Source organism: Ptiloglossa arizonensis, chromosome 6 (genome assembly GCF_051014685.1).
Source record: "Ptiloglossa arizonensis isolate GNS036 chromosome 6, iyPtiAriz1_principal, whole genome shotgun sequence".
NCBI classification, from domain to species: domain Eukaryota; kingdom Metazoa; phylum Arthropoda; class Insecta; order Hymenoptera; family Colletidae; genus Ptiloglossa; species Ptiloglossa arizonensis.
This window is the reverse complement of record NC_135053.1, coordinates 23116074-23143144: the sequence shown is the minus strand read 5'-3', so window position 1 is coordinate 23143144 and position 27071 is coordinate 23116074. Positions and strand designations below refer to the sequence as shown.

Genomic DNA, 27071 nt, shown 5'->3' with positions numbered 1-27071 from the left:
ACCGACACCAGCTATTTTCAGCGTCCAGAGCGGAGAGGTATCGTCGGTAGAAGACTCCGTGCGAACGTCTCCCGACCGAGAAGGTATCGTAACGAACGGTGGGGAAATTTTCCACGCTCGAGTCGCGTCGCGAACTCGACAACGGAATAATTATACGCGAGCGAAAAGGTGGTTCGTTTCGTAGCCAAGTCGACGCTGTTAAATAATTTCGCGTCGACTCGCGACGACGACTCCAACGTCGACTTGAACTCGTTCTCGTTACCTGGACTCGCGAGTCGTCTAAACAGCCTACAAGGGGATGTTCTATTCTCGGTTGTTGTGAACGTGAGATTCGAGTTCTCGAATATATCAATCGATATTTCAATTCGACGTATCGCACGCCCGGAACGGGTCCTCGAGTCTCGAAAAGGGCAACAGGATCGACACTGTTGTACACGTTATGTTTTATTACGTTCCATCGATATTCCAACCAACACGTCGATAAATGGAGATGGCCAGTTGTCGACAACTGACGGCGGTTGCACTCGAGATTTCAAAGAGATACGTATATCCGATAATGTCACGCCGTGGGCGAAGCCGGAATACACGTCATTCGGATACAATATCATTCGAATATCATCCGATATCTACAACGACAACAATCTACCGATGGATAAAACGGCGAAAGGAGTGGTCGATTTTCGCAATGTCCTTCGAAAGCTTTCGAATTAACTTCCAAGTGAAACTTGGAGAGGTTTCGGAGATTTTCGGGGGTATATCGAATTGGGTGTAAATTGAGATTCGATACACGTGGACGTGGACGAACAACAGTCGAGTTTGTATTCTCTGCGTTGTATTTTACGCACGGTTCGAGGTTTGTTCGGTTTTGGTTCGATCTCGAGCATCCGCGAGACTTTCGAGAAACGCGACGAGATCGACGCAGCAGGGACGCGGATTCGAAAGAGCGTCCCTCGAAGGGACGATCGATCGTGGAAACGCGCGATGAACGTCTATCGGGGAACAGGTTTTGGTAATTAAGCGCGTGATTGTTCCGATGGATTGGCAATTGCAATTAAACAACCACAACCGGCGCGAATCGCGGCCCGTATAACGTTCGAAAACGAGTACGAAAGATTTCGACCGTTCGCGAATTATCGCGAGTTGTCGACGATCGATAATCGATTCTCGATCGAGAGTGTGCAAAGTTCACCGCGAGTTATCAAGTCTCTCGACGATCGTTCGATCTATAATCGATTCTCGATCGAGAGTACGCAAAATTCATCGCGAGTTATCGCGAGTTATCAAGTCTCTTGACGATCGTTCGATCGATAATCGATTCTCGATTAAGAATGCGCAAAGTTCATCACGAGTTATTGCGAGTTATCAAGTCTTTCGACGATCGTTCGATCGATAATCGATTCTCGATTAAGAATGCGCAAAGTTCACCACGAGTTATCGCGAGTTATAAAGTCTCTCGACGATCGTTCGATCTATAATCGATTCTCGATCGAGAGTACGCAAAATTCATCGCGAGTTATCGCGAGTTATCAAGTCTCTTGACGATCGTTCGATCGATAATCAATTCTCGATCGAGAGTGTGCAAAGTTCACCACAAGTTATTGCGAGTTATCAAGTTTCTCGACGATCTTTCGATCGATAATCGATTCTTAATTAAGAATGCGCAAAGTTCACTACGAGTTATCGCAAGTTATGGCGTCTTTCGAGGATCACTCGATCGATAATCAATTTTCGATACAGAGCGCGCAAAGTTCATCGCGAGTTATCAAGTCTCTCGAGAATCATTCGATCGATAATCAATTCTCGATAGAGAGCGCACAAAGTTCATCGCGAATTATCGCGATTTATCGCGCCTTTCGAGGATCATTCGATCGATAATAAATTCTCGATAAAGAGTGCACAAAGTTCGTCTCTAGTTATCGCATCTTCCGACGATCGTTCGATCGATATAGAATTCTCGATCAAGATTAGACAACGTTTATCGCGAAATCTCGCGTTTCGTATCGGTCGTTCGTACGATCGCTTTTCGAAGAATAAAACGTCACACCGGTGCAACACCGAACGAACGATTCGATAATTAGTGAGTGAAAATCCTGGTGTAAACGTACCAGTTTGACGATCGACGCTAATGAGGATGGAACGATGGGGTCGCGTTTCGCTGGCCGCGCTCGAGCAATTCGATTCTGATAATTAAACTCGACGAACGAAACGCAGCTTTTTAATACGGGCTCGCGCGTTCCGCCTCTGCGAACACGGGCAAACTTTCGCGACAATTTGGAACACGATTGATCGCGTTTTCGTCGTTAATCGCGACGGTACTCGATCGTGAAAATAAAGAAAGGGCCCGTTGTAACGATTCAATATTGTTCAACGCTTGTTTACGACAAACACGATTCATCGATTGTATCGAGCATCGGTAGTTTCACGTTTCTTTCAACGATTACGAACCGTAACGAGAACTACCGTGCCATCTATCGCGATCCATTTTAACGAAAGATATTATTTCGATCGATCGATCCTATCATAGTTTGTGTCGAGGAATTACGTACACCTCGATCACCTCGAACATAGACCCGGTTCCACGGACTCCGTAGTCAACGACGAACAATTCGATCTCGGGGGTAAGACCGTGCATTCGTTCACCGCGCGTAATTTATTTTCAATGGCGTCTCCTCCGCTCCAATTTGCCAATATCTGAAACGAAATGACACGCTACGGAAGTGTCCGAGGCTCTTAGAACCCCGTCAACCGTACGACCCGCACCATTTCGCTCTCCGCGACGTTACCCGGACCGATCGCCATTTTTCCGTAATCCTCTGCAACCTTCCAACCAGTCGAAAATTCCGAAACCGACGTCCAACGTGTAATTTTACCCGATGTCTCTCTATCTTTTTCTCTCTCTATCTCTCTATCTATCTATCCATCTATCTCTCTCTCTCTCGAAGACCCGTGTGTCCCTTCGCGAGAACGGAATCGAAGGATTACCTTCCCGATGTCGAACACACGTCGCGACGACGATAGAACACGCCAACGACCAGGAAACGGAAAGCCTTCGTTAACCGGTTCTATTTTCTCCGCGACTTCCTAACGACCGGAAAATTCCGAAACGAAGTCCACCGTGAAATTTTATCCAATATCTTCACCCGGAAGACTACTCCGTCAGGGATTAGCTTCGGTGTGTCGACGTTGACGAACAGTGTGTCAAACGATCGAGAAGAACGAAGAGCTTCGTTGTTTCCTCTCGATTGACGTTCTTCTTCCGCGAAGATACTGACTGTAGAAAAATTTCGAGACGAAGCTGAACGCGTAACGTCCACCCAATTATCGTTTCCAAAAACCATCTTACGAGGATGGAATCGAAGGATCATCGGTGACGAAGAACGCGTCGAGGATCGAAAACAGGGAGTAGCGTAGGAAACTCGAAAATTAAATGCAATTTCGCTCGATGTCTGTCTCGAGAACTCGCTTCACGTGGAGGCGGTGTCGAAGTTCGTGGCGTCAGATTCGTCGTAATAACGAAGAATTGTTTCCTCTCGATTAACGTTCTTCTTCCGCGAAGATACCAGCTGTGGATAAATTTCGAGACGAAGTTGAACGCGTAACGTCCACAGGATATCATTTCCAAAAACCATCTCACGAGGATGGAATCGAAGGATCACCATTGACGAAGAACGCGTCGAGGATCGAAAACAGGGAGTTTCGTTAACCGTTTACTCTCGATCGCGTAGCGACACGTAGAGAACTCGAAAATAAAATGCAATTTCGCTCGATATCTGTCCCGAGAACTCGTTTCACGTAGAGGCGGTGTCGAAGTTCGTGGTGTCAGATTCGTCGATAATAACGAAGAACGTGTCAACGACCCAAAAGCAGTGAGCTTCGTCGTCCGTTCAATTCCCGCGCGATTTACGAGAATTTTCACGAATCTTGTCCGTCGTTCGTACGACGTTTCGTTGTTTCCCGTTTCGTTGCAAGGACAAGTGACGCGCCGGGCGGTGAGTTGCCGCGTCAGTTGCGCAACGAGCGACCGATAGTTCGCCCGCGTCAAAGAGAAAGGGTGAATCGCGTCTTCGCGAAGAAATAAACGTTACGGGCCATTGAATTATTGGGATTCGAACCGCGAATTCGCGCCACCGTCGACGTATCGTTCGCGATCGATGCCACGTTGCCGCACAAAGCGAGCCAGACGACTGCTGCTCGACGTACCGCGAGAAATTTCATGTCGCGATCTACCGGTACGGAAACCCGGTGCTCTTTCATCGCGAGGAAATTTCTTTAGAGAGAACATCGATAGTCCCCCTCTTCCTCCGTGGGTGTGAATGTCACTCCGCGTCGAATCCTCGAGCGGAAGATACCTCGTCGAATCGGCTCCGCGACCCTCGAATATTCGCCTACTCGTCGAGCTGCACGCGCGACCATCGTTTCGCGAATCCAGTCGTCGGGAAAGGCGTACAGTTCGCGTACGAGCAACCAACGAATCGCTGGCAGCTGCTGCACTCACAGTTACGAGTAGTTTTATAGTTACGAATACGTTTCCAAGCATCATGGATCCACGTTCCTGTTTTTCACACCGCGAGACGCGCTCCGTGCTCGTTTTTCTCGCTCGACGAATTTTCAACGGATCTAATAACCCGAATTAAAAGCAAAGTAACAAGTTTCGTTCGTGAAATATATTTATTTCGACAACGTTTCCCCCCGAGATCCCCACCACGGGGACTAACGAAGTTCTTTAATTAGAAAAGGAAATACGAAACTTGGGTCCGGTGGTTAAGGAACTATTTAATTATTCTGGCCGATGTCCGATGAATTTATTCGTTCCCGGTTTAATACGCTCAAAAATGTATGCATCCGATAATTGGGAAATTGAATTATCGGACCGTTCGTAATTCCAATTAATTCCAGGTGTATCTACGATCGTGACTCGTACGGAAATCAAAATTCTTTAACGATATTTTAGAGGATTCGTAGCTTAGAGTGCTTTCGACGACTGTAGAAAATTGTACGCTCGTTTGAAATGATCGAAGCTCGTCGAAACTTTCGAAGCGTTAAAATTCGCTACAGGGACGCGCGTGGGTAATTATTGCAACGATTTCCAAATTTCTCGACGTTGCAAAGTTACCTCGGTTTTCACCGTTCGGGTGAACTTTGTTTCGCCATAACCATGGCTCTACTTACACCTCTTGTAACGGGACCAGCGAAAATTTGATAAGATGCCAACACGGTACCCGGGGAAGTTTCGAATCTCCGTGAACTTAGGTTACACACCTTCGCGCAAGTTACTAAACGTTTTCCTAATCTACTCGGGGTCCATTCAGCCCGATCGCAACTACGAGAATCTCGAGCGATGTTAAGTTACGCGTGTAGCTCGACGAGAATCGAATCGAGAAATTTACAACGAGGGACTTGAGTGCGTAAACCAGTAACGAATATACGGGAACGAGTGTTACCTCCGAACGATAACTCGGTGATTAAATTTTAAATAGATTCAGGAAGCTGTGAAACGTCAAATTTTGATGTTTGAAATTTTCTAGCGCGCGAAATAATCACTACACGCGAGTTTCGAGTATTGAGCCATTAGAGAAGTATATAAATCGAAAACGAAGAACAGTAGTTTCATCCACAGGGCTTTGTTCACGAATTAATCGATCGCGAAATTGTAAAATGTCGAACTTTCGTGTTTGAAATTTTCTAACGCGCGAAATAATCATTACACGTGAGTTTCGAGTATCGAGCGAACAGAGAACTACGCGAAGAAGTGAATCGAAAACGAGGAAACCCAGTTTTTTTCGCACAAGGTGATTAATTTACGAATTAATCGATCGCGAACGTGTACGGGGCACTTGGCCGAATTTGTTAAAATTCGGTGTAATCTTGATGTAAATGTTCATCGGGTTTGCACGCGTCGCGTCGCTCCGGTGGGACAAGTTCACCAGAGAGAAACATTGTTTTCTTGTAATTAATTTTGCGTAGGTTTTGTCGCACGTACACGACGGGGACAGGTGGAGAGGTCCGTGAACCGAGTCAGTGAAGCGCGCGGGCGCGGGCGCGTGGCTCGAGTATTTGCAAAATCGATTTCCTCGAGAACGAAACCTCGTACGAAACAATTTTATTTTTCCGATTCGTTTTCGCGCGCCGAGTTCCCGTATATCGTTGATATTTAATAATCCGATTGTAATCGCGTTGCTTTGGTAAAATTGTGTTGTTCGTGTTACCGTACAGAGGATCTACGAACTCGTTCGATTACGGTCTCGGCGTTGTTCGAGACAGTGGACGTTGTTCGAGACAGTGGACGTTGTTCGAACCAGTGAACGTTGTTCGAGACAGTGAACGTTGTTCGAGACAGTGGACGTTGTTCGAATTAGTGGACGTTCTTCGAAATAGTGGACGTTGTTCGAGACAGTGGACGTTGTTCGAGACAGTGGACGTGATTCGAACCAGTGAACGTTGTTCGAGACAGTGAACGTTGTTCGAGACAGTGGACGTTGTTCGAGACAGTGGACGTTGTTTGAAATAGTGGACGTTTTTCGAAATAGTGGACGTTGTTCTAGCCAATGGACGTTGTTCAAGACAGTGAACGTTGTTCAAGACAGTGAACGTTGTTCGAGACAATAGATGTTGTTCGCGACAGTGGACGTTGTTCGAAATAGTGGACGTTGTTCGAAACAGTGGACGTTGCTTGAGTCAGTGGACGTTGTTCGAGACAGTGAACGTTCGAGCCAGTGAAGGTTGTTCGAGCCAGTGAACGTAGTTCGAGACAGTGAAGCCCGCGAGTTCGAGGATCGTTGCTCCGAGATGAAAACGGATACGTTTCGACGATCGATTTTACGTTCACTCCCCCTTTCTCGCGACAATATAAATTTATCGCGGCTTCCAGTCGAGCGTATCCATCGTTCACGAACCATCGTAAAACGGTGCCATTCTGATTATGGGAGAGTCACCGATACGGAGAGGCCTCTCGAAGCGAAAGCGCACTCGTTCTTGCGTTTAGTGCCGTCGTGGGGTGGCCGCGGCCAATCGGCTTTTTCGACGGCCGCCTAATCAATGAGGAGAAACGAGAACGGGGAACTCGATGGGGGTCCGAGTTACAGCACCGATTTCGGTTAACGTCCTCGCGACGATTTCGATTTTTCCTCCAGGACCCGCTCACCCTGCGAAAGTGTCGCTCCAACGATCATCGGGACACGTATCGTCGGTCGTTCGTTCGATGGAATCTCAACGGCGCGTTTCATCGCGAAATTTCAAATTTTACGCGAGATTTAACAACGAACGTACAATCGTCTCCGTGGTTTCGTTTCGTCGCGGTTTGCAATCACCAGTGCTCAGTTAATTCGAGGTTAGTCGCGAGACGGAGTTCAGAGTTCCCTCTCTGGGAATAAAACTTCTTTTTCCATTGTACAGTTTCCATCCCGGCGAGATCCTCTTTTTTCCCGTTATTAGAGATTTGTACATCGGAGACCTTTCCTCGATCGAAGACCTCGAGAACGATCTGTTATCGAACGGAAGTAGCCTTTCGATCCTTAAACGCGTAACTTTCCTCCAGCGTTAATAAAGTTACTTCCCTCGTAAGTAGACACCGATAAATAAATGAAAAAGCGACAGAAACGGACGAGAAACGGGTCCCCTATACCATCCGTGTAAACGAAGAATAAATACAGTTCTGTTGCAACCATATGCGTTTAAAAGTTAATCAGATATCTTATTACTAAGGTACTGGCAATATACTTCTACAGTTGCATCAGTACAATAATATTCCCGTTAATTTTCATTCATTATCCAGTCGATATCCATTTGGTTCAGATAGCGGTGAAATAATTCTTTCAATTTCATCCTCGCTACTTTCGAAAGGGACTCGCGTTCATGGGCCAAGCGGATAACGTTTCGTTTCGTTTCGTTTCGTTCTCTTCTGTTTGGAACCGATGTACACACTACGATCGACCCGGTGGGATTTTTACGCGTTTGTTAATTCAACGACGATAGTTCGTGTCCTCTTGGGCGCGAGGGTTGGCGTGCGTTCGACATTGACATTTGAACCGGGAGTGGACCGGGCAGCTCGTGCACCACGTTTGCTATACTTCCAACACTGTATCCACCTTGACGAACAATCGTAAATCCAGCAGTCCGTGGCCGGTGCACTGCGGACGAATTTGTACGCGTTCCGGAAACTCGGAAATCTCCGCGAGCACACACCGGGCTGCGCGAAACGGTATACAGAGTGCACTGTTCGAGCAAAGCTGACCCGGCCCGGGAGGCTGCTTCGAATTTAATCTTTAACCGGTTCGATGGATATATTTAGTTCCACGAACTCCGGGGGTGAGGGTGGGTGGGTTGAATAATTTTCAACGGGAACAATGCGAAGAATGGAAGACGCATCGATGGAAACGTATCGATCGAGCAACCGACGCGATGATTGTAAAAGTTCCTTCTCCCTTGAATAAAGGAGAAAGAAGCGCCGAGTATATACCTATACGTAGATCCGCGAGATTGGCGAGTTTCTATGGCGTTACGAATATTGTCGGTACACGGGGATGGAAATCTCGGTAGGTAGCGATCGTCTCCGTAATCTTCTTAGGGCAATTATTTAGCCTCGAGCGAATAAATGTAAACGAACGCTCGCGATCGAACAGCGATTGCGCAATTTCTTCGATTTCTTTTCGTTTTTAGCCGAGAGTAGCCGAGATGTTTGAATTTTGAGAGAATCTCGGGCGACGAGCGATCCTTTCTTTGTATTATTTCGAAAAGGGATGGTAATCAAGAAATTTGTATTATTTTTTTATGGATTTCGAGAAGCTCGAACATCGGTGTACGGAAATGGTTTGTCGCGTTGGAAGAGTGTAAGAAGAGGTAACGGAAGATTACTTTCCAATTTCTCGCGACGGGATATCCTCGTTACGAAAGCAGTGTTCTCGCTCCCGGGTCTCAGAATCGCGTTTCTAGGTACTCGTGAACGTTCGGGCTCCTTTGCGAGTATTTCGACCGGAATTGCAACGTTACGCGTAAGCGGAACTGCAAAGGGCAACATCGGCCGCGTATTATTCATTACGGACTTTGAGAAGCTTCCACGAGCACGTAGAAACGGTCGATTACGCTGGAAGAGTCTGAGCTTACGAGGATTGCTTTGGGTTAGGTCTGGGTTAGGTCTGGATTCAATCTGGTTTAGATCTGGGTCAGATCTGGATTGAATCTGGTTTAGATCTAGGTTAGGTCTGGATTAAATCTGGATTAAATCTGGGTTAGGTCTGGTTCAGATCTGGATTAGGTCTAGGTTAGGTTTGGATTATATCGGGGTTAGGTCTGCGTTAGATCTGGGTTAGATCTGGATTAAATCTGGGTTAGATCTGGATTAGGTCTAGGTTAGGTTTGGATTATATCTGGGTTAGGTCTGGGTTAGATCTGGGTTAGATCTGGATTAAATCTGGATTAAATCTGGGTTAGGTCTGGTTCAGATCTGGGTTAGGTCTGAGTTAGGTCTGGGTTAGATCTGGGTTAGGTTTGGGTGTGGATAGAATTTACTCAAAGCGCAATCACAAAGACGGTGGTATTCTCTCGTATTCGTGAGTTCTGAACTCGTGTTTACAGGTATTCGTAGAAGTCTTCAAAGGTCTGGGTTAGGTCTGGATTAAGTTACTTCTTACGATTGGTTAGGTCTGGATGTCGTTCCTTCTTACAACAGAATTTACTCGTGATGGTGGTATTATCCTCTCTCCACCCTCGTACTCATGATTTCTAGACTCGTGTTTACAGATACTCGTAGAAGTCTTCAAAAGTCTGGGTCAGGTCTGGGTTAAGTTACTTCTTACGACAGGTTAGGTCTGGGTGTCGTTCCTTCTTACAACAGAATTTACTCGAAGCGATGGTATTATCCTCGTACTCGTGATTTCTGGACTCGTGTTTACAGATACGTGTACAAATCTTCAAAGGTCTGGGTCAGGTCTGGGTTAGGTTATTTCTTACGACAGAATTTACTCGAAGCGCAGTCACGAAGTCGATGGTATTACCTTCCCTCGACCCTCGTACTCGCGAGTTCTGGACTCTTGTTTACAGATACTCGTAGGAGTCTCGTAAGGTCCGCGACCGAACGTTACTCGATGCTGTCCACGTTCAACTTGACCCTTTCGCTGACGACGGACACTATAGACGCTCTCCACGAAACGCGGTTCGTGCACGATGGGCAATTATGGCCGCTCTCAATTAAAATTATTGGCAAATTAGCAGTATCTTGCTTCGTGTCTTTGGCTCGAACTACGAGACCGGTGGTAGTTTGTGTCTACATAGGTATCGAGCGAGAAAATATCACAGTAACTAACATTGATATAGGGTGTTGGCCAGGACTCGTGCGTGTGAAAAAAAAGGGGTACCTACCCCGACACGTGGGGTCCTACTGAACAAGAATGGGCCAGTCGACGGGACTGTGAAGTTTTCTCGACGACAGTGACACAACCTAGACCTATCCTTTGCTTTACGTCCTAACGAGCCATCCAACCTAGGTCACGTAGGCCAAAAACCTTAGGTACAAGAGAAGCCATCGGATAGAGTCTTGAAGCGAGTGGAGATCTGCGTAGCCAGTACCATAATAATATTTCTGTTTTATTTAATACTGTCTTTTTTCCATCAGTCACCGTACATCCTAAGACTTAGTACCCTTCGTTGCAAGTAACAGCCCAGAAGATCTGCGTAGCCAGTGTCGTAATAATATTTCTGTTTTACTTAATATTCTATTTTTTCCATCAGACGCCGTACATCCTAAGACTCAGTACCCTTCGTTGCAAGTAACAGTCCAGATTCGTGAAAGAAAAGTTCTCCTATCCAATAATCCTCGCGATAGCGATCCTCTCGATCTCGAGACGCAAACCTATGTACTCACGATCGTTGTCTACACCCTAGGTGACTTTTATTAACGCAAAGCTCGCTTCTTGCGAGGATTTTGTTCATCCCCCAGTGTACGGTTCTCGTTTCGGGATGAGATCGAGGGTCGTTTTGCCTGGTTGCTCGAGCCGCGATCGATCCCATCGCTGGCCGAGCGAATCAACTGGTGAAAAGAACGAAACGGGAGCACGAGGACGGGGATTCCAGCGGGTGCACGTGCCCGAAGATTTGTTGCATCTTGCCGAATAACAAAGACCCGATGCGTTCTGTAGGGTCGCGGGGTGCGCAACATGGCACCCGTTTGTTCCACGGTGCAACAAGTCGGGTTAACAGCTGTTTCTAGCCGCGTGCGGTTATACCAGCACGCTGGTTGAACACACTGGATTTGGCCTACGTCCAACTACGGGTTCCGCGATCTCTGAGCGAAGCACGGGGGATCGTGGTCGCGACCGGACGAGATACTATATATCAACGTGGAGGCGAGGGAACGTCCCTTGGATCGGTATCGAGGTAATCTAAACGCGAAGGTGCGTCTTATGATGGAAAATCGAGAGTATTTAAAGGCGAAGGTATCTCTTATGATGGAAAATCGAGAGTATCTGAAGGTAAAGGTATCTCTTATGATTGAAAATCGAGAGTATCTGAAGGTAAAGGTATCTCTTATGATTGAAAATCGAGAGTAGCTAAAGGTAAAGGTATCTCTTATGATTGAAAATCGAGAGTATCTGAAGGTAAAGGTATCTCTTATGATTGAAAATGGAGAGTATCTAAACGCAAAGGTACCTCTTATGATAGAAAATCGAGTGTATCTAAACGTAAAGGTATCTCGTACGATTGAAAATGGAGAGTATTTAAACGCAAAGGTACCTAGGTACCTCTTATGATTGAAAATCGAGAGTATCTAAACGCAAAGGTACCTCTTATGATTGAAAATCGAGAATATCTGAACGCAGAGGTATTTCTTACGATTGGAAATGGAAAGTATCTAAAGGCAAAGGTACCTTTTATGAGTGAAAATCAAAAGTATCCAAATGCAAAGATACCTATTATAATTGAAAATCGAGAGTATCTAAACGCAGAGATACTTCTTATGATTGAAAATCAAAAGTATCTAAACGCAGAGGTACCTATTATAATTGAAAATCGAGAGTATCTAAACGCAAAGGTACCTCGTACGATGGAAATCGAGAGTCCGGTATCTGAACGATTCGTTGACGCGGGATACTTCGAGCGAGTTCCACCTCGAGGAACTCGAAGATCGAGGAGAACTCTGGGTAGGATCTAAGTAACGTTTCGTTCCCTGGTATTTCACTCGTGGTCGTCCTCCGAGCGTCACCAGCTTCGTTTGGAAGGTATCGAGATACAATATTCGCGTAGGCGTTGCGAACGCCTCGATCATCGAACCGAGAACGTGTCGCAAAGGAAACGCGTGATCGATGAACGGGCCGCGAAATCGTATTACAATCGCGAAACGTTCCCGGTGACGTAGCACCGTGCTCGTCCAGAGGACACCGTGCTCGATTCGAACCGACAAAGAATAAAGGAACGCGGAAAACTCGCGAACCGTGGACAATTAAGACGAATGGTACGGACGACTCGAAGCCATCCACGATATCGCGAAGACAAGGACCGGGCACTGATCACCGACGATCATAATTGATCCTCCGCGAGGATCGTGGAAGCTTCTTCGTTCGCGGACGAATCGTCGTGTCTTCGAATCCATTAGATCGCGAATTTTTCTCCAAGCGGAATATCGAACTTTCGTCTCTCGAAACGAGTACCAAGACTCGTCGATGATCGATTCGCGCGCGATTCACGATAATCGTTGATAGGGTAGCTTACCTCAGGTACGTAGGCAGAGCTTCGAAGGACGAAAAGCTGAGCAGCGTTGTCCGCGGAGACATGCACCGTGGTTGGATAGAAGGAGCAGTTCGGTTTCGTCGCTGGTTTGGCCAGCCGACGGAATCGCGATCGTTTCACCGATCTCTGCCACCTTACGATCCGTTCACTTGTTCCGTGCACCACCGAGACCGGGCGTTCGACGTTTAAACCGGATCCGTGTACCTCTCGCGTAGCACTCGTTGTACACGGAACGATGTCGTCGACCTTTCGGGTTCCACGCAGCGTACGTAGCGAGTTGTTGTTCGTACGGAACGTCTCTCATTGATCTCGCGGCATACGGCCACGCTGATTATCCAGCCACGAGGCTTTCGACCGAGACGGATCACCGTAGGAGCGGAGAAGCGACGCCGGTGCGAAGCGCTGACTGAACCACTGGCAAACCACCGAGGGGTGGTCCGTATCGCGGAGCTCTCACTCCCTTTCTCTCTCTCTCTCTCACTCTCTCTCTCTTTCTCTCTCTCCCTACCTTCCTCTCCCCTCCCCCGTCGCGTCGACCTCCTCTTCCTCGGCGGTTCTATTTTGCTCGTACACCCCTTTCCACGCCTGTTCAACCCTCCCGCCCTTCGCCACCTACCCTCGCATCTCTATCCACCTCGTATACTCCGTGTCCACCCCGGTTACTCTCGCGTCGTGTCCATCGTGGTCTTCTCTCTTGCTCTTCACCAGCTACCCTCTACATCTCTCTCTCTCTCTCTCTCTCTCTCTGTTTCTCTTTCTCTCTCTCTCGTCCTCCTCGAAGCCACCTTCCCTCCTTTCTGTTGCTCTACTCCCAGGCCCTTTAACCGGGCTTCTCCGTTTCTCCCCGGTTTCCTGTCTCCCTCGATATCGTCATCCCCTCCGGTTCGTTCCCCTACCGAGGTACACGCTTTCATCCGCGCGACGGCGTTCGCGTAACGGCGTGTGCACACGTTACAAGGAGAGCCGTACGGACCACCACGGATCCCGCGATCCTGCGCGATGCACCCTCCGGTGCATCCGCGGATCCTCGCGACACCCACGGCTCGGGGCCTCCTCGAGCACCGGGTTGTTCCCTGCATATTTCATGGACAGGGAGGATGCAACGTTACGAGGAGTCGCGTTTTATTCGAGTTGATATTTCCCCCTACCAGCGAGCTACTCCCACGGGTACGAGGTAACCCTCCCCCGTGTTCGGTAACTATACACGTACGAGAGTTCGCGTTCGCGGTACTCGAACCTCGGCGAATCCGAAATTATAATAAGGCGCCGGTTGTGTCGTTTCGATGGTTAGCGTTGAACATTAACTATCGTTTGAATAACGCCGCGACCAGGACTAGGAATTGTCAGGGTGAGGGGAACCGTTTCATGAATGAATGAATTTGTTGTCGAATCGAACATGAATTCCTTGTCGAATCGAGCACGAATGAATTTTTTGTCGAATCTAGAAGGAATGAATTTCTTGTCGAATTGAACACAAATGAATGAATTTGTTGTGGAATCGAGAAGGAATGAATTTCTTGTCGAATCGAACATGAATGAATGAATTTGTTGTCGAATCGAACACGAATGAATGAATTTCTTGCCGAATTGAACATGAATGAATTTCTTATCGAATTGAACACGAATGAATTTCTTGTCGAATCGAAAACGAATGAATTTCTTGTCGAATCGAGAAGGAATGAATTTCTTGTCGAATCGAACACGAATGAATGAATTTCTTGTCGAACAGAACACGAATGAATTTGTTCTCAAATAGAACATGAATGAATTTGTAGTCGAATTGAACATGAATGAATGAATTTGTTGTGGAATGGAACACGAATGAATGAATTTGTTGTCGAATGGAACACGAATGAATGAATTTCTTGTCGAATCGAACACAAATGAATTTGTTTTTGAATTGAACACGAATGAATGAATTTCTTGTCGAATCGAACATGAATGAATGAATTTGTCGTCGAATCGAACACGAATGAATGAATTTATCGAGTTGAACACGAATGAATTTCTTGTCGAATCTAGAAGGAATGAATTTGTTGTTGAATCGAACACGAATGAATGAATTTATTGTCGAATGGAACACGAATGAATGAATTTGTTGTCGAATGGAACACGAGTGAATGAATTCATTGTCGAATCGAACACGAATGAATTAGTTCGTAACTAAAAGAATTTCCATAAACGGATACATATGTTGCTCGAAAAGATACTCTCCCGATCGTAGAAACGTACAATAAAAATACAACCGATCCGAATTTCGAACATCCTTGGCAACAAACATCCGCGGGGGTTGTTTCATTCGTCGAGTCGCAATATCCAATGCAATTGCCCTATTTGTTGTTTTACCTATCGAATCGCAATATCCAATGTATTTATCGTATTTGTTGATGCACCTATTCAATCGCAATATCCAATGCGTTTGAAACCGGTAAATAGGTCGGCGCGTCCTGACGCGTCTTTCCGCGTCATCGTTTTTGTCAAGTACGGATAAAATATCGTAATTTGATATACCGTGTTATTTTCACCCACGTCGTACCGTTCCTGAATATCAACGGTATCGCAGTTTGTAAATCCCGTGTGTAAACATTGCCGTACACGTAGTTTAAATACGCGACTCGTTCCGTGCCCGATAATCGCTCCTACGGATAACCGAAATTCGGACAATCGTTGCACTCCAATTCTTCGATATCGTCAGCTTCGTTCTAAAATGCAAAAATCGATTTAATATACGTACACATGGAACACGATATACAGATGGGGCGCGTGTACGCGTTTAAATTGGGGGTTGGAGAAAGACTGGATCGTAAAATAACAATAACGTTTTCCATCGACGTTTCCTTTCGATGGTTCAAACGAACGTATACACTTGTCGTAAATACCGCTTCGAGTGTGCACTCGAGATCGTGTAACGGCACTCGATAAAATGTTTTCGATATTTGTCACGCGGACGGTTCCTGAATCCTTTTTACATGTTTCGGAGTTAAGTTCCAGCTTACGATCTCTGAAAGATTTCCGCTTGTCGAGTCTACGATGAAACTTTCACGATTGGTACGTTCACACGGACTAGTAAACGAGCAAGAGGTTTTCTCGCTCGAGTCGCACCGTGGTGGATCGTAGCGGGGGTTGTTTCGTTCTCGAGTTAAATTACGTTTTAATTCGTGGTAACGGCGAAGGAATTCGGTTCCTTTCGGTACGAGCGGTTACGAGATTTCGTCGTTTCGTCGAACAAACGCGAGCGGAGAATTCCGCTTCGGTACGGTTCGAGACTGTTTAGCAGCTCGAACTTTCCAAAAGCGTTTCCACGAAAACAAAGGCTCGCGGTGTTTGCGCGACCGTTAGAGCACACAGCGAAATGTCATCGCGAACGTTCGCTCGATAAATAAATGTCGTCCGATTTTAGTCGTATACCAGGTTTCGTCGTTCCTTTTGGTCGATTGTAAATGTCCGCGGAGTTCGACGCGCGGTACGCGAGACTCGACGATTGTTTTTGTAAAACTTTCGATGAATATTCCGCGAGAGTTTCCCCCGTTTAGCATATCGATCGCGCGACATTTTCGTGCACAGAGGCAGCGTAATTGTCACGCTATAAGCGCGCGTGAACCGCCTCGGTAACACCGCTCTGTTACACGGCGATGCGTTATTGCTCGTGTCGACGTAAACAAACGGGGTGAACGCTGAGCCAACGATCTCGTTCATTTTCGCGTCCTTTCGTCGATAACGATCCTTGAAAATGTTTAATCGCGTCAAACGTTTCTCATCTCCCCAGTTCGAGGGTACGTAGCTTCGTGGAATGCAACGTAGTTTCTGCATCGTCGATTTCGAACGAACCGATAGAGAAAGAAATTTTTAGATTTGTTGGGCTTCTTTGGAAAGTCGTTTTTTTTCCCATAACGATCCTTGAAAATGTTTAATCGCGTCAAACGTTTCTCATCCCCCCAGTTCGAGGGTACGTAGCTTCGTGGAATGTAACGGAGTTTCTGCATCGTCGATTTCGAACGAACCGATAGAGAAAGAAATTTTTAGATTTGTTGGGTTTGTTGGGAAAGTCGTTTCCTTTTCTATAACGATCCTTGAAAATGTTTAATCGCGTCAAACGTTTCTCACCCTCCTCATTTCGAGGGTACGAAGCTTCTGCATTGTGGATTTCGAACGAACCGATCCAGAAAGAAATTTTTCGATTTATTGGGCTCGTTCGGAAAGTCGTTTCCTTCTCCAAAATGGAGAATATGTAATTTGATAAAATGTTTGTACACTCTGAGAAAATAGTATTTCATTTTCGCTAAGAAGAAACCAAACGTTTTTTCGAGCAACCCAATATTTACAGACGGATGTACATTCTGTACATTTTTAAAAATTGTACAGAATCGTCGTAATATTTTTTCAATTAATAGGGGAACGCGATTAATAGTCGCGTAATGTTGTTTGTAAAATTAATAGGGGAAACGAACCAATTTGCAACGCTTCTGTTTTTTTTTAAGCAACGCAAAGTAACGATTTATCCGTTCGCGCATCGGACAGGGAAATCTTGTTTTGTATATTTACAATTCGTTGAAAAGAAATCGTGCGTTAGCTTTTATGCGGTAATTTTTCCAATCGTGGTTAATAATTGTTGCCGTTGTGCTTGTCGCTGCACGAACAATTGAAACTAATTAGCCCGAGTTATCGTAATCCGATCGGTTTTTCTTCAATTCTTTCGCGCTATTCGATCTTCTTAACGTGTTCCCACATTGCATCGTTCTAACGATTGTTCGTTTTCTAATCTATCTTCGTGTCTGAAAACCTTTCGTTAAATTGCAATTAAAGATCGGTTAATATAGACCGGTTGGACGTCTTAAATATTTACAACGTTGCTTCGCATCGGCAGATATATTTATTACTCGAACTAACCTTTGTTAAATTAACACTTGTCGATATCTGTTTTCTAATAGAAAGTCAAAAGGGTATTACAAAATCGTGTCACCTAGGGGAAACTTTTATTCATAGCGCTATATTCTTTAACATTTGTACATGTATACTTTTGACTATACGGATCTGTTTACAAAACAGAGTGTTGCTTACGCTTATTTCCATTACATTTACCATTGGTATTGGTTTATCGTTCCTCAACTTCTCTTAATGTTTCGTCCTTCCTAATGAATGCGACTCTGGGATCGTTGGGCCTGTAAACTGTTGAGCAAAAAAATTAAAAAAATTGATCAGTTTCTTTTAAAATAGCTCGACGAAGCTATAATAATATCGAAGCACTTTTTATCCACGTTACATTATCGTCGTAATCGTGTATTGGAATTGTTGCGTAACAATGAAACCTAACCTAAATGAAAAAATTGAAAGTAGCGTTCGATTACTTACTGGTTATTGCGTTGTAATATTTAGGTTCCTTGGGTTGTTTACTTCGTAGTCTCTGAGAATACATACCCAATACGAGTCCTATTAATGCAAGAGGTGTAGCTGCAACAATCTCCGGGTATTCCTTCATAGCCACGTTACAAAAATATTTTATTTTGTATCCTACAATATCAGCGAATTTTTCATTAATTTTGTTTCGTTAAGTTTCCCTTTTCATAACGTACCCAAAGTCTGTCCGTAGAGTTTCCTTAAGTCATCGTACAGGACACCCTTTTTTAAAATTTTCATTATTACGTCTGTGGATAACTTGTCAGCAACCTGTACCTGCACAGAATGCAAAATAAGACGGACCTCGAGGCGCGGTGATCGATCCAGCGCGCGGGTAATTTAAATTCAGATGCGCAAGGGAAAAACGTATATACAGATACGATAATCGACTCGATAGTTGCGATTTATCGCAAGAAAATGATCATAATTTCTGTTGCGTGATTATTCTAGAATGTTCTGTATATTCGTTCGTATTGTCTCCAGCTGGGCATAGATAGCATTTTCGTAAACGTCGTTATTTGTAAATTATACGATGAAACGAACAGAGAATTTTCAATGCGATAAAAACGTTATTCGATATATCGGCAACGTAATTTCCTTATCGTCAAAATTTAATAACGTTTTTTTCCATGCCAAGTACCAATTAGCTTATTCGCAACGAATGTTCGGCCGTAACGATTTGTCATAAATATACGAAAACGAACATAATCGCGTACAAATCCTTGAATTCGAATCGGATCGGAGTACGTATTTGTCGCCGAAGAATTCGAATTTAAATTCAAAATACATTATTTAGTTTCTAACCGAATACGGGTGCTATGCTGTATCGGTTATACCGTATCGCCATCTCGCGACCAGCGTTGCAAGTCACAGCCAAACGGCAGTAATGGCCGCCACCGCGAGGCCTTTAATTAGTGACAAGTGATTTGGAGGGGTGTTTTCTCACGTTCAGTGTTAAAGGAATCGAATATATTTAGTTGGAATATACGGTACGGACCCCGGCGGGCCTCGACAGTCAGGTGAGTACGAGAATCTCTTTAAATTAAAAGGCGTGTACACGGAAAATCAACGGTGTGCGCGGCTACTTCACACCCTTGTTCCCACGCACGACTTTTTGCATTTGTCTCGTGGAACGATTTCGTTGTTTTCTTTATGCTGTCATTCGCGGTCCTGTCTTCCTTCGTATCGTTCGATGTTCGTGGTTAAAAACGATCACGGTTGACCGATTGTAAACAGATCTATCGCGAGTATCCGGAACATGCGTTCGCTTCAATTATGTCACTAAGTGTTTCCCTCGATAACGAAACCAGGATTTTTCGCGGGCACATCGGCCATTTTGTTTTTCGTAGAAATCGAACGAGATCGCGATCGAGAAGTTTCTGGTAGCAATTTTCGAAAAATGTTTACTCCACTTTGGGGTTAAGTCGGGCCTCCCACATCGCTGGACGTTGCACCGATGCATCGATAAGGTTCGATACTCTCGTGGTTGCGCCGTTTGCTGTCAGATGACTCCACGTGTACCTACCCGAGCGTATCTCGCGCGTACACAACACGCACTCGTCTATCTATACAGTAACCATCGAAACCACCGAATATCCGACAGTACGTAACTCGCTAATTTAACCGACGCGAGTCGCAAATTCGATGAAAATCGAAGTCGCGAATAATTCGATCGTGTATAAATCGTAACTCGTACGAAACGTTCGATCGACGTTATCTATGCGATCTTCGTATTGTCAAACACGAGGATTACTTTATCATCGTCAACATCGTACGATTCGAAATCGCGAGCGAAGTTCAATCGTCGTTCACGATCGATCTCGTTCGTATCACGACCCCAGTGAGAAAACGGTTACCTTGAAGCGTACGAAAGAAATATTTTGGCATAGATTGTACGAACGATAAATCGCGAGCGTGTGCAGTGTTAGACTTAACGCAAGCTTGTTCGCTTCGGACGATGATATCGCAAACGGGAGCGTTGTTGCAAAATTGTATAACTTATCCGCGATGAGAAACATTCCAATTTGCGGTGATATTGCACGAGTGACATACGGGCAATTTAACTCGGTTTCTTTGAGCGTTACTTTCGGTATCCGTATATTACGCGTTTCGTGCGGATCGCTAGAAGATTTTCTTTGATATTTACTGTCAAACTCGCGGCCGAAAGTGTCGCGCGAGTCACACGCGCGCGCACACACACACGCGCATGCGCGGACGCCCGCGCGTCCCGTGCTCTGCTGTGCTGTGCTGTGCCTGCACGCATAACACGGTATTTTTGTTTCGCGAAAACGGTGCCAGAAACCACTCATATTTATGAAATACTTTTGTCTTGGCCGTCGCGGCGAAGCCATTGAAAATGATTCGCGGTTCTCCTACGATCTCGCGTCGAAAAGAACACGGCGCAGGACAGCCCGCGTCTAAATTGTATCGATCGTAAAATGAAGCGAAATTATTTTTAGACGAAAATTTCGCCGATTCGCCGCGTACGAGGCAGCGTTACCGTCACTCGTAACGCGGAACTATTTAAATACAGAAAGAATGTCGAACCCGTACGTTTCGTAATCAAATTTACAGCCCCCTCGCCGCGTGGCAGTGGTTCTCAAAGCGCTGGAGGGAACGATGCATTTTTTTTACCTTATGAATTTCTCAGCGTTCCAACGAAAGAGACGAAACGAAATAAATCGAGAAACGAAATAAATTCGGGAACAGTTCGCCAGGAACCGGGGAACAAAAGTTTCGCGTCGACCAATGGGACACTTAGATAGTGTGTCCCAATCGTCACCGGTCGATTTACTTTTCGAATAAAACACTAACGGTTTAAGTAATCTTGATATTTTTTTTTGTATTTAAAACTACAAACTTGGAAGTTAATAATGGAACGTGTTACCTTCCGAATGGCTACCTAGGTTGTTTTTACGGACTATAGATCTTTTTGCAAAATTTTGTCACGACTTTTTTGCATGAACTCGGATTAATTTTACTCGGATTAAAATGTTCGATGTTGTCTTTCGGCTTTGAAATTGTCTCTGGATCATCGACGTAAATTTTACATTTGACACGATCCCAAAGAAAAAGTCCAAAGCTGTGAAATCGCACGATTTTGGTGATCAATTGACATAACCTATTTGAGAAATTACGCGGTGCGTTCTTTCACCGTGTACTTTTCCACGATTAATTTCCCATTTATCCAGAAGACGTGTGTTAAGTTTCGGGTTAGTCGGTTTAACGTTTGAAAAATAGCGGGAACTTCAAATCGACCGGTGACGATCGGGACATCCAGTATTCAATCGGAGGCGATTAGTACCGATTACAAAGTTCCGGAATCCTTAAAGATCGCGATTTTTCGTAACGCACCTGAATAATTATCACGCGTTTTACCACCGTGTACATTTCCACAATTAATTTCCCATCTATCCAGAAGACGTGTGTCAAAATTCTGGTTGATCGATTTAACGTTTTAAAAATAGCGCAAAATTGAAATCGGGACACTCGTAGGGAATCAGTATCAACCGTAAAACGACAGTTACGAGGGTAGTTCTCGATTTTGTCCCAGAGCAGCGTCAATAATTAATCTCAACCTAAACCTACTCCAAATTCTATTCGAACTCATTTCGTACCCAGAACACGACTCGAAGAATCGTAACTTGAGCTCCTAGCCCAGAGACGTCCACTCGTGTTGTTTAACCAATCATCACCTACAAAACATCGATCCACAATCGTGTCTCGATTCGTGGAATTCAATTTCAATTGTGGTGGCGCTACCCACTCTCGCCACCAGAGGGAAACTCACCACCAATCGTTTCCCGCAAGTTCTCGTACCTGCTCCGATCGGTATATATACAATCTCTTACCGATCTATAATGTCCTGGTGTATAAGGCAGAGCCTGCTAGGATGTCTTACTGACTAAGGCATGAGTCCACTAACAGGCCCAGGATAAAACGCTCTCCCCTCTCCTTTTCCTACATTCGACCCTAGGTCCGCCAAACAACGATACGCACGAACCTTACACAGAACCTTTCCAACCGTATACGCAACCTTCTTCACCCACTTCGGTACGTCCGTTTTCTTGGACAGAACCTGGGACTCTTCCACCATGTTCCCCGTGTTCCGTGTTCATCCGTCGAAAGTGAACATCGGTAATAATCGAACGAAAAATGTGATCGAACTGGAAAAAAAAACTCCCCGGGGAAAAAATGTAAAAAAAAAAAACAGAAAAAAAGAAAAGAGTAAAAGGACTATGTACCGCGATAAATCGTCCCTCGCTTAATTGGCCAGTTTTTTTCCGGGCTCTTCGATGCGAATAGTTCGACGAAAGAAAGGAGCAAGAATTGACAGTGATCGATTCGCTGGAGCCGCGGGGTAGAGCGGGGAGGGGGTGAGGGAGTTCCGCGATAATTACAAGCGCGTTTCTTGCGATCGCTCGCTCGGACGAATTCTGCCCGATGTACGGACCCGGGCCACAGAGGGCCCGGTGGTTCGTTCGGGGCCTCCGCGTCTCTTCCCCTCTCCCCTCCTCCATTGGTGGATCGCGGTTTTCGGCGCGCTGCGCACGTGGAATTTTCGGATTCCACGGGAAAAAGCGAGCGGCGCGTCTCCGCGTTCGACAAAAACCAACGGTCCTGAAACTCGCCGACACGTGCTCCGACGGGACCACACACGTGGCCAAACGAGGGCCTACGTACGGTTTGCGCGACGCACGAGACGAGACGAGACTCTCTCCCCGTCCTCTCTTTACGTCTTCCTTATTTCTTCAAATTTTTGCCCGCGGATCCATGCGCCATCGTCGTTCCATCGTCGTGGTTCGCGGAACGGGAACAGAGTCGTCTTCGTTTTCTTTTTTTTCCACCAAGTTGTCGTCCATGGAACGATCCAGATCGACCGACAGGATTCAGGATCCACGGGAGTGATTCTTTCTTGGATACACTTGAACATTTCTTTCGATACCGGTATCGAGGAAACGGGATCCTTATCCTGGTTTATCCTTAGATCCATCGTGATTTGATCATTTCTATCGGTATCGGTTGCTTTGGAGGAAAAAGACACTTTTGGGTTGATGTTTGTACGAGTTTGATGTCTTCTGGGAGCACGTTACTCAGAGGTTTTCTCTTTGGCGAGATGCAAGTGTTTAGTTCTTGGAGGGAGTGACGAGTCTGGGTTAGGTAGGATTAATAGTTAGTTGATGTTTCTTTAGTCTTGGGTAGTGTCTTGGATTATCGTATCTCGCGTTGGTGTGACTATACTCGGAATGTGCGATAATGGTTCGGTCTTCTTTTTTGTTAAAGTGCATTGCATTCTCGTTGAAATGCATTGCACTCTCGAAGACAGGGTACAGAATGCGAGTTGGATCAACGATGAATAATAATTGTTCCCAAAATTAGTACCAGTTGCCTTCATAGTCTGCACTTCGTGTTGGTAAGACTTACCTATGAGTATACGATAACTGTTAGGTCTTCCTACGTTAAAATGCATTACACTCTCGAAGATAGGGTACAGAATGTGAGTTGGATCGATGATTAATAATTTTTCCCAAAATTAGTACCAGTTGCCTTCATAGTCTGCACTTCGTGTTGGTAAGACTTACCTATGAGTATACGATAACTGTTGGGTCTTCCTACGTTAAAATGCATTACACTCTCGAAGAGAAGGTACAGAGTATTAGTTGGATCAAGGATGACTAATAATTTTTCCCAAAATCAGTAGCAGTTCTCTTCGAGAGACGATCAGTTGCCTTCATAGTTTGTACTTCGTGTTGGTAAGACTTACCTATGAGTATACGATAACTGTTGACAATAACTAACGATTCGGGGAAAAAAGTAAATCGACCGGTGATGATCGGGACACCCTCTAATAGGTTGCCCAATTAGTTTTGTCGTTCGATAAAACTTATTGAACAGTACTCCATTGAACAGTACTATTCGATAAGTTTTACTACTCAATTGAACAGTACTGTTCAATAAGTTTCACTACTCCATTGAACAGTACTATTCAATAAGTTTCACTACTCCATTGAACAGTACTATTCAATAAGTTTTACTACTCCATTGGACAGTACTATTCAATAAGTTTCACTACTCCACTGAACAGTACTATTCGATAAGTTTCACTACTCCACTGAACAGCACTGTTCAATAAGTTTCATTACTCCACTGAACAGTACTGTTCAATAAGTTTCACTACTCCATCGAACACTACTGTTCGATAAGTTTCACTACTCCATCGAACACTACTGTTCAATAAGTATTACCATTCGATAAACCTTATCAAACAACCTAGTATACGACAATAGTTGGGTCTCCCTGTTCGTGAAAATGCACCGCATTCTAAAATACAGGGTTCCCAGTTGGAGTCAACCACAATCAAAAGTTTCTTTCTCGAATCGGTACCGGTTGCCTTCGAGTAAGTACATACCCTCCGTCCGTTGCATCTCGCGCTGGTAAGATACTTCCCCACGAGTACGCGACAATCGTCGGGTTTCCCGCTCCGTTGAAACGCATTGTACTCCCCGAGAGAGCGCAACAGGTCCCGCGGGCCCATTCGGTCGTTTCTCGGCCGATTCTCGGAGAAAATATCGCTGCCTCGTTCGCCAAGCGGATCTCTAGGACTACTCGCGAGCGAGATCTCCGAACAGATACGCGCGAGTACACCGATCTGTGTACGTTCGCGCAGCGAGTCGAACTGATTTATTCATGACCCAACCCACGCGATCGCGTTCGCACCTGCGCGAGCGTCTTCCTGTCACCGATAAAATCTACGCGTGCTTGTGTTTGTTCGATTTCCTGATTCGTGCCCTACAGTACCGCTCGCGAGTCACAAAATCGGTGCATCACGTTCACCTATCGAGTTCCTCGTTCGACGTACAGCCACCAGCTGAAGTCTTTTTACGTTTCGCGCGCTTACGCCATCTTCTCACGTTTCTACCCTAACCGTCGTGTTTTCGCATCTCGGTAACACGTTTTTTAACGAACTTTGCGTCTTCGTGATCCCGGTTTATATGTTCTTCTGATTTAATTATTTTATTTACAGTGTTCAACGCCTTTATCGCGTGGCAACCGATCGAGAAATTGAACGTGTCAGGCCAACGTTCGATAACTCGAGCGAGACGTTACGCACTCGGGTTTATCGCTGTTTATTCGACTTTTTGACAAATTTTCCATCGTCTTACGGGATATCGACTCGAGCCTTCTGTTGTTTTTTCATAGAAGCATTCTCGAACTTTAGGCGGGAATTTCTCGTTTTTTGACACGTTCTTCGATTGGTTACTCGAAATTTGTTATTCTTCTTATATTGGAGAGAAATACAACGGAGACATTCAACGAGGAACTTTAGGTCAACGTTTGATGACTCAAGTGACCCTCAGGTTTGTCCAGTTTCGACTTTTTAACAAATTTTCCATCGTCTTTCAGGACATCGATCTGAACCTTGTGTTGTTTCTTCATAGAGATTCTCGAACGTTTCACGTGAATTTTTCTTCTCGTCGATATTGACACACTTTTAAATTGGTTATTCAAAATTGATTATTCTTCGTATATCAAAGACAAATACAACGAAAGAATTAGACAAGGAACGTTAGGCCAACGTTCGATAATTCGAGCGATGCTCAGGTTCATTCACTGTCGAATTGTTCTTTTAACAAATTTTCCACCATCTTCCGCTACAGCGACACGAATCTTGTCTCTATTCCTCGGAGAGATATTCTCGAACGTTTCGCGTGAACTTTGTTCATCGTCGAAATCATTATTCAAAATTGGTTATTCTTCGTATATCGGAGACAAATACAACAGAGAAATTCGACGAGGAACGTTAGGTCAACTTTCGATTACTCGAGCGACGCTTTAATTCTCCAGTTCCAACAATTTAACAAATTTTCCATCGTCTTTCTCTACAGCAACACAAATCTTGTCTCTACTCCTCGGAGAGACATTCTCGAACGATTCGCGTGAACTTTGTTCATCGTCGAAATCATTATTTAAAATTGGTTATTGTTCGTATATCAGAGACAAATACAACAGAGAAATTCGACGAGGAACGTTAGGTCCACGTTCAATAATTCGAGTGACGCTCAGGTTTGTTCAGTTTCGACTTCTAAACAAATTTTCCATCGTTATTCGCTACAGTGACACGAACCTCGTCTCTATTTCTCGAAGAGACATTCTCGAACGTTTCACGTGAACTTTGTTCATCGTCGAAATCATTATTCGAAATTGGTTATTCTTCGTATATCAGAGACAAATACAACGAAAGAATTTTCCATTGTCATTCGCTACAGTGACACGAACCTCGTCTCTATTTCTCGAAGAGACATTCTCGAACGTTTCGCGTGAACTTTGTTCATCGTCGAAATCATTATTCGAAATTGGTTATTCTTCGTATATCAGAGACAAATACAACGAAAGAATTTTCCATCGTCATTCGCTACAGTGACACGAACCTCGTCTCTATTTCTCGAAGAGACATTCTCGAACGTTTCACGTGAACTTTGTTCATCGTCGAAATCATTATTCGAAATTGGTTATTGTTCGTATATCAGAGACAAATACAACGGAAGAATTTTCCATCGTCTTTCACTACAGCGACACGAACCTCATCTCTATTTCTCGAAGAGACATTCTCGAACGTTTCACGTGAACTTTGTTCATCGTCGAAATCATTATTCGAAATTGGTTATTCTTCGTATATCAGAGACAAATACAACGAAAGAATTTTCCATCGTCTTTCGCTACAGTGACACAAACCTCGTCTCGTTACTTCGGAGAGACATTCTCGAACGTTTCGCGTGAATTTTTCTTCTACGTCTAATTTGGCACTCTTCTCAATCGGAGACGAACACAACGTAGACAATGTTTCCACGCGATCGAACCGTTCGTTAATTAGCCCGAAGTTACGAGTCGGAGAAATCTCGTCGTGGTGTTGGCAAGCGACGCCGACCGTCTCGAATACAGTACAGTAAGCAGCGTTGAAA

At 45.0% G+C, this 27071-nt stretch overlaps 3 protein-coding genes across 3 annotated transcripts in view; 1 reads left to right on the top strand and 2 right to left on the bottom strand.

Moving 5' to 3' along the window:
- LOC143147972 (dexamethasone-induced Ras-related protein 1) overlaps positions 1–13010 on the bottom strand; it is a 90001-nt gene extending 76991 nt beyond the window's left edge. Inside the window, exon 1 of the mRNA XM_076313758.1 lies at positions 12700–13010. The gene's annotated coding sequence lies outside the window, so the exon portion shown is untranslated. The remainder of the gene's footprint in view (positions 1–12699) is intronic.
- Positions 13011–17673: 4663 nt separating this feature from the next.
- On the bottom strand, positions 17674–18429 carry LOC143148280 (uncharacterized). Its single transcript, XM_076314470.1, has 3 exons — positions 18288–18429; positions 18067–18225; positions 17674–17883 (listed from the first exon to the last, which is right to left on the bottom strand). Exons 1-3 carry the CDS (start codon positions 18349–18351, stop codon positions 17810–17812), a joined length of 297 nt encoding a protein of 98 aa, XP_076170585.1. The 5' UTR covers positions 18352–18429; the 3' UTR covers positions 17674–17809.
- A 571-nt stretch (positions 18430–19000) lies between these two features.
- LOC143148359 (uncharacterized) overlaps positions 19001–27071 on the top strand; it is a 506012-nt gene continuing 497941 nt past the window's right edge. The window contains exon 1 of the mRNA XM_076314644.1: positions 19001–19130. The gene's annotated coding sequence lies outside the window, so the exon portion shown is untranslated. The remainder of the gene's footprint in view (positions 19131–27071) is intronic.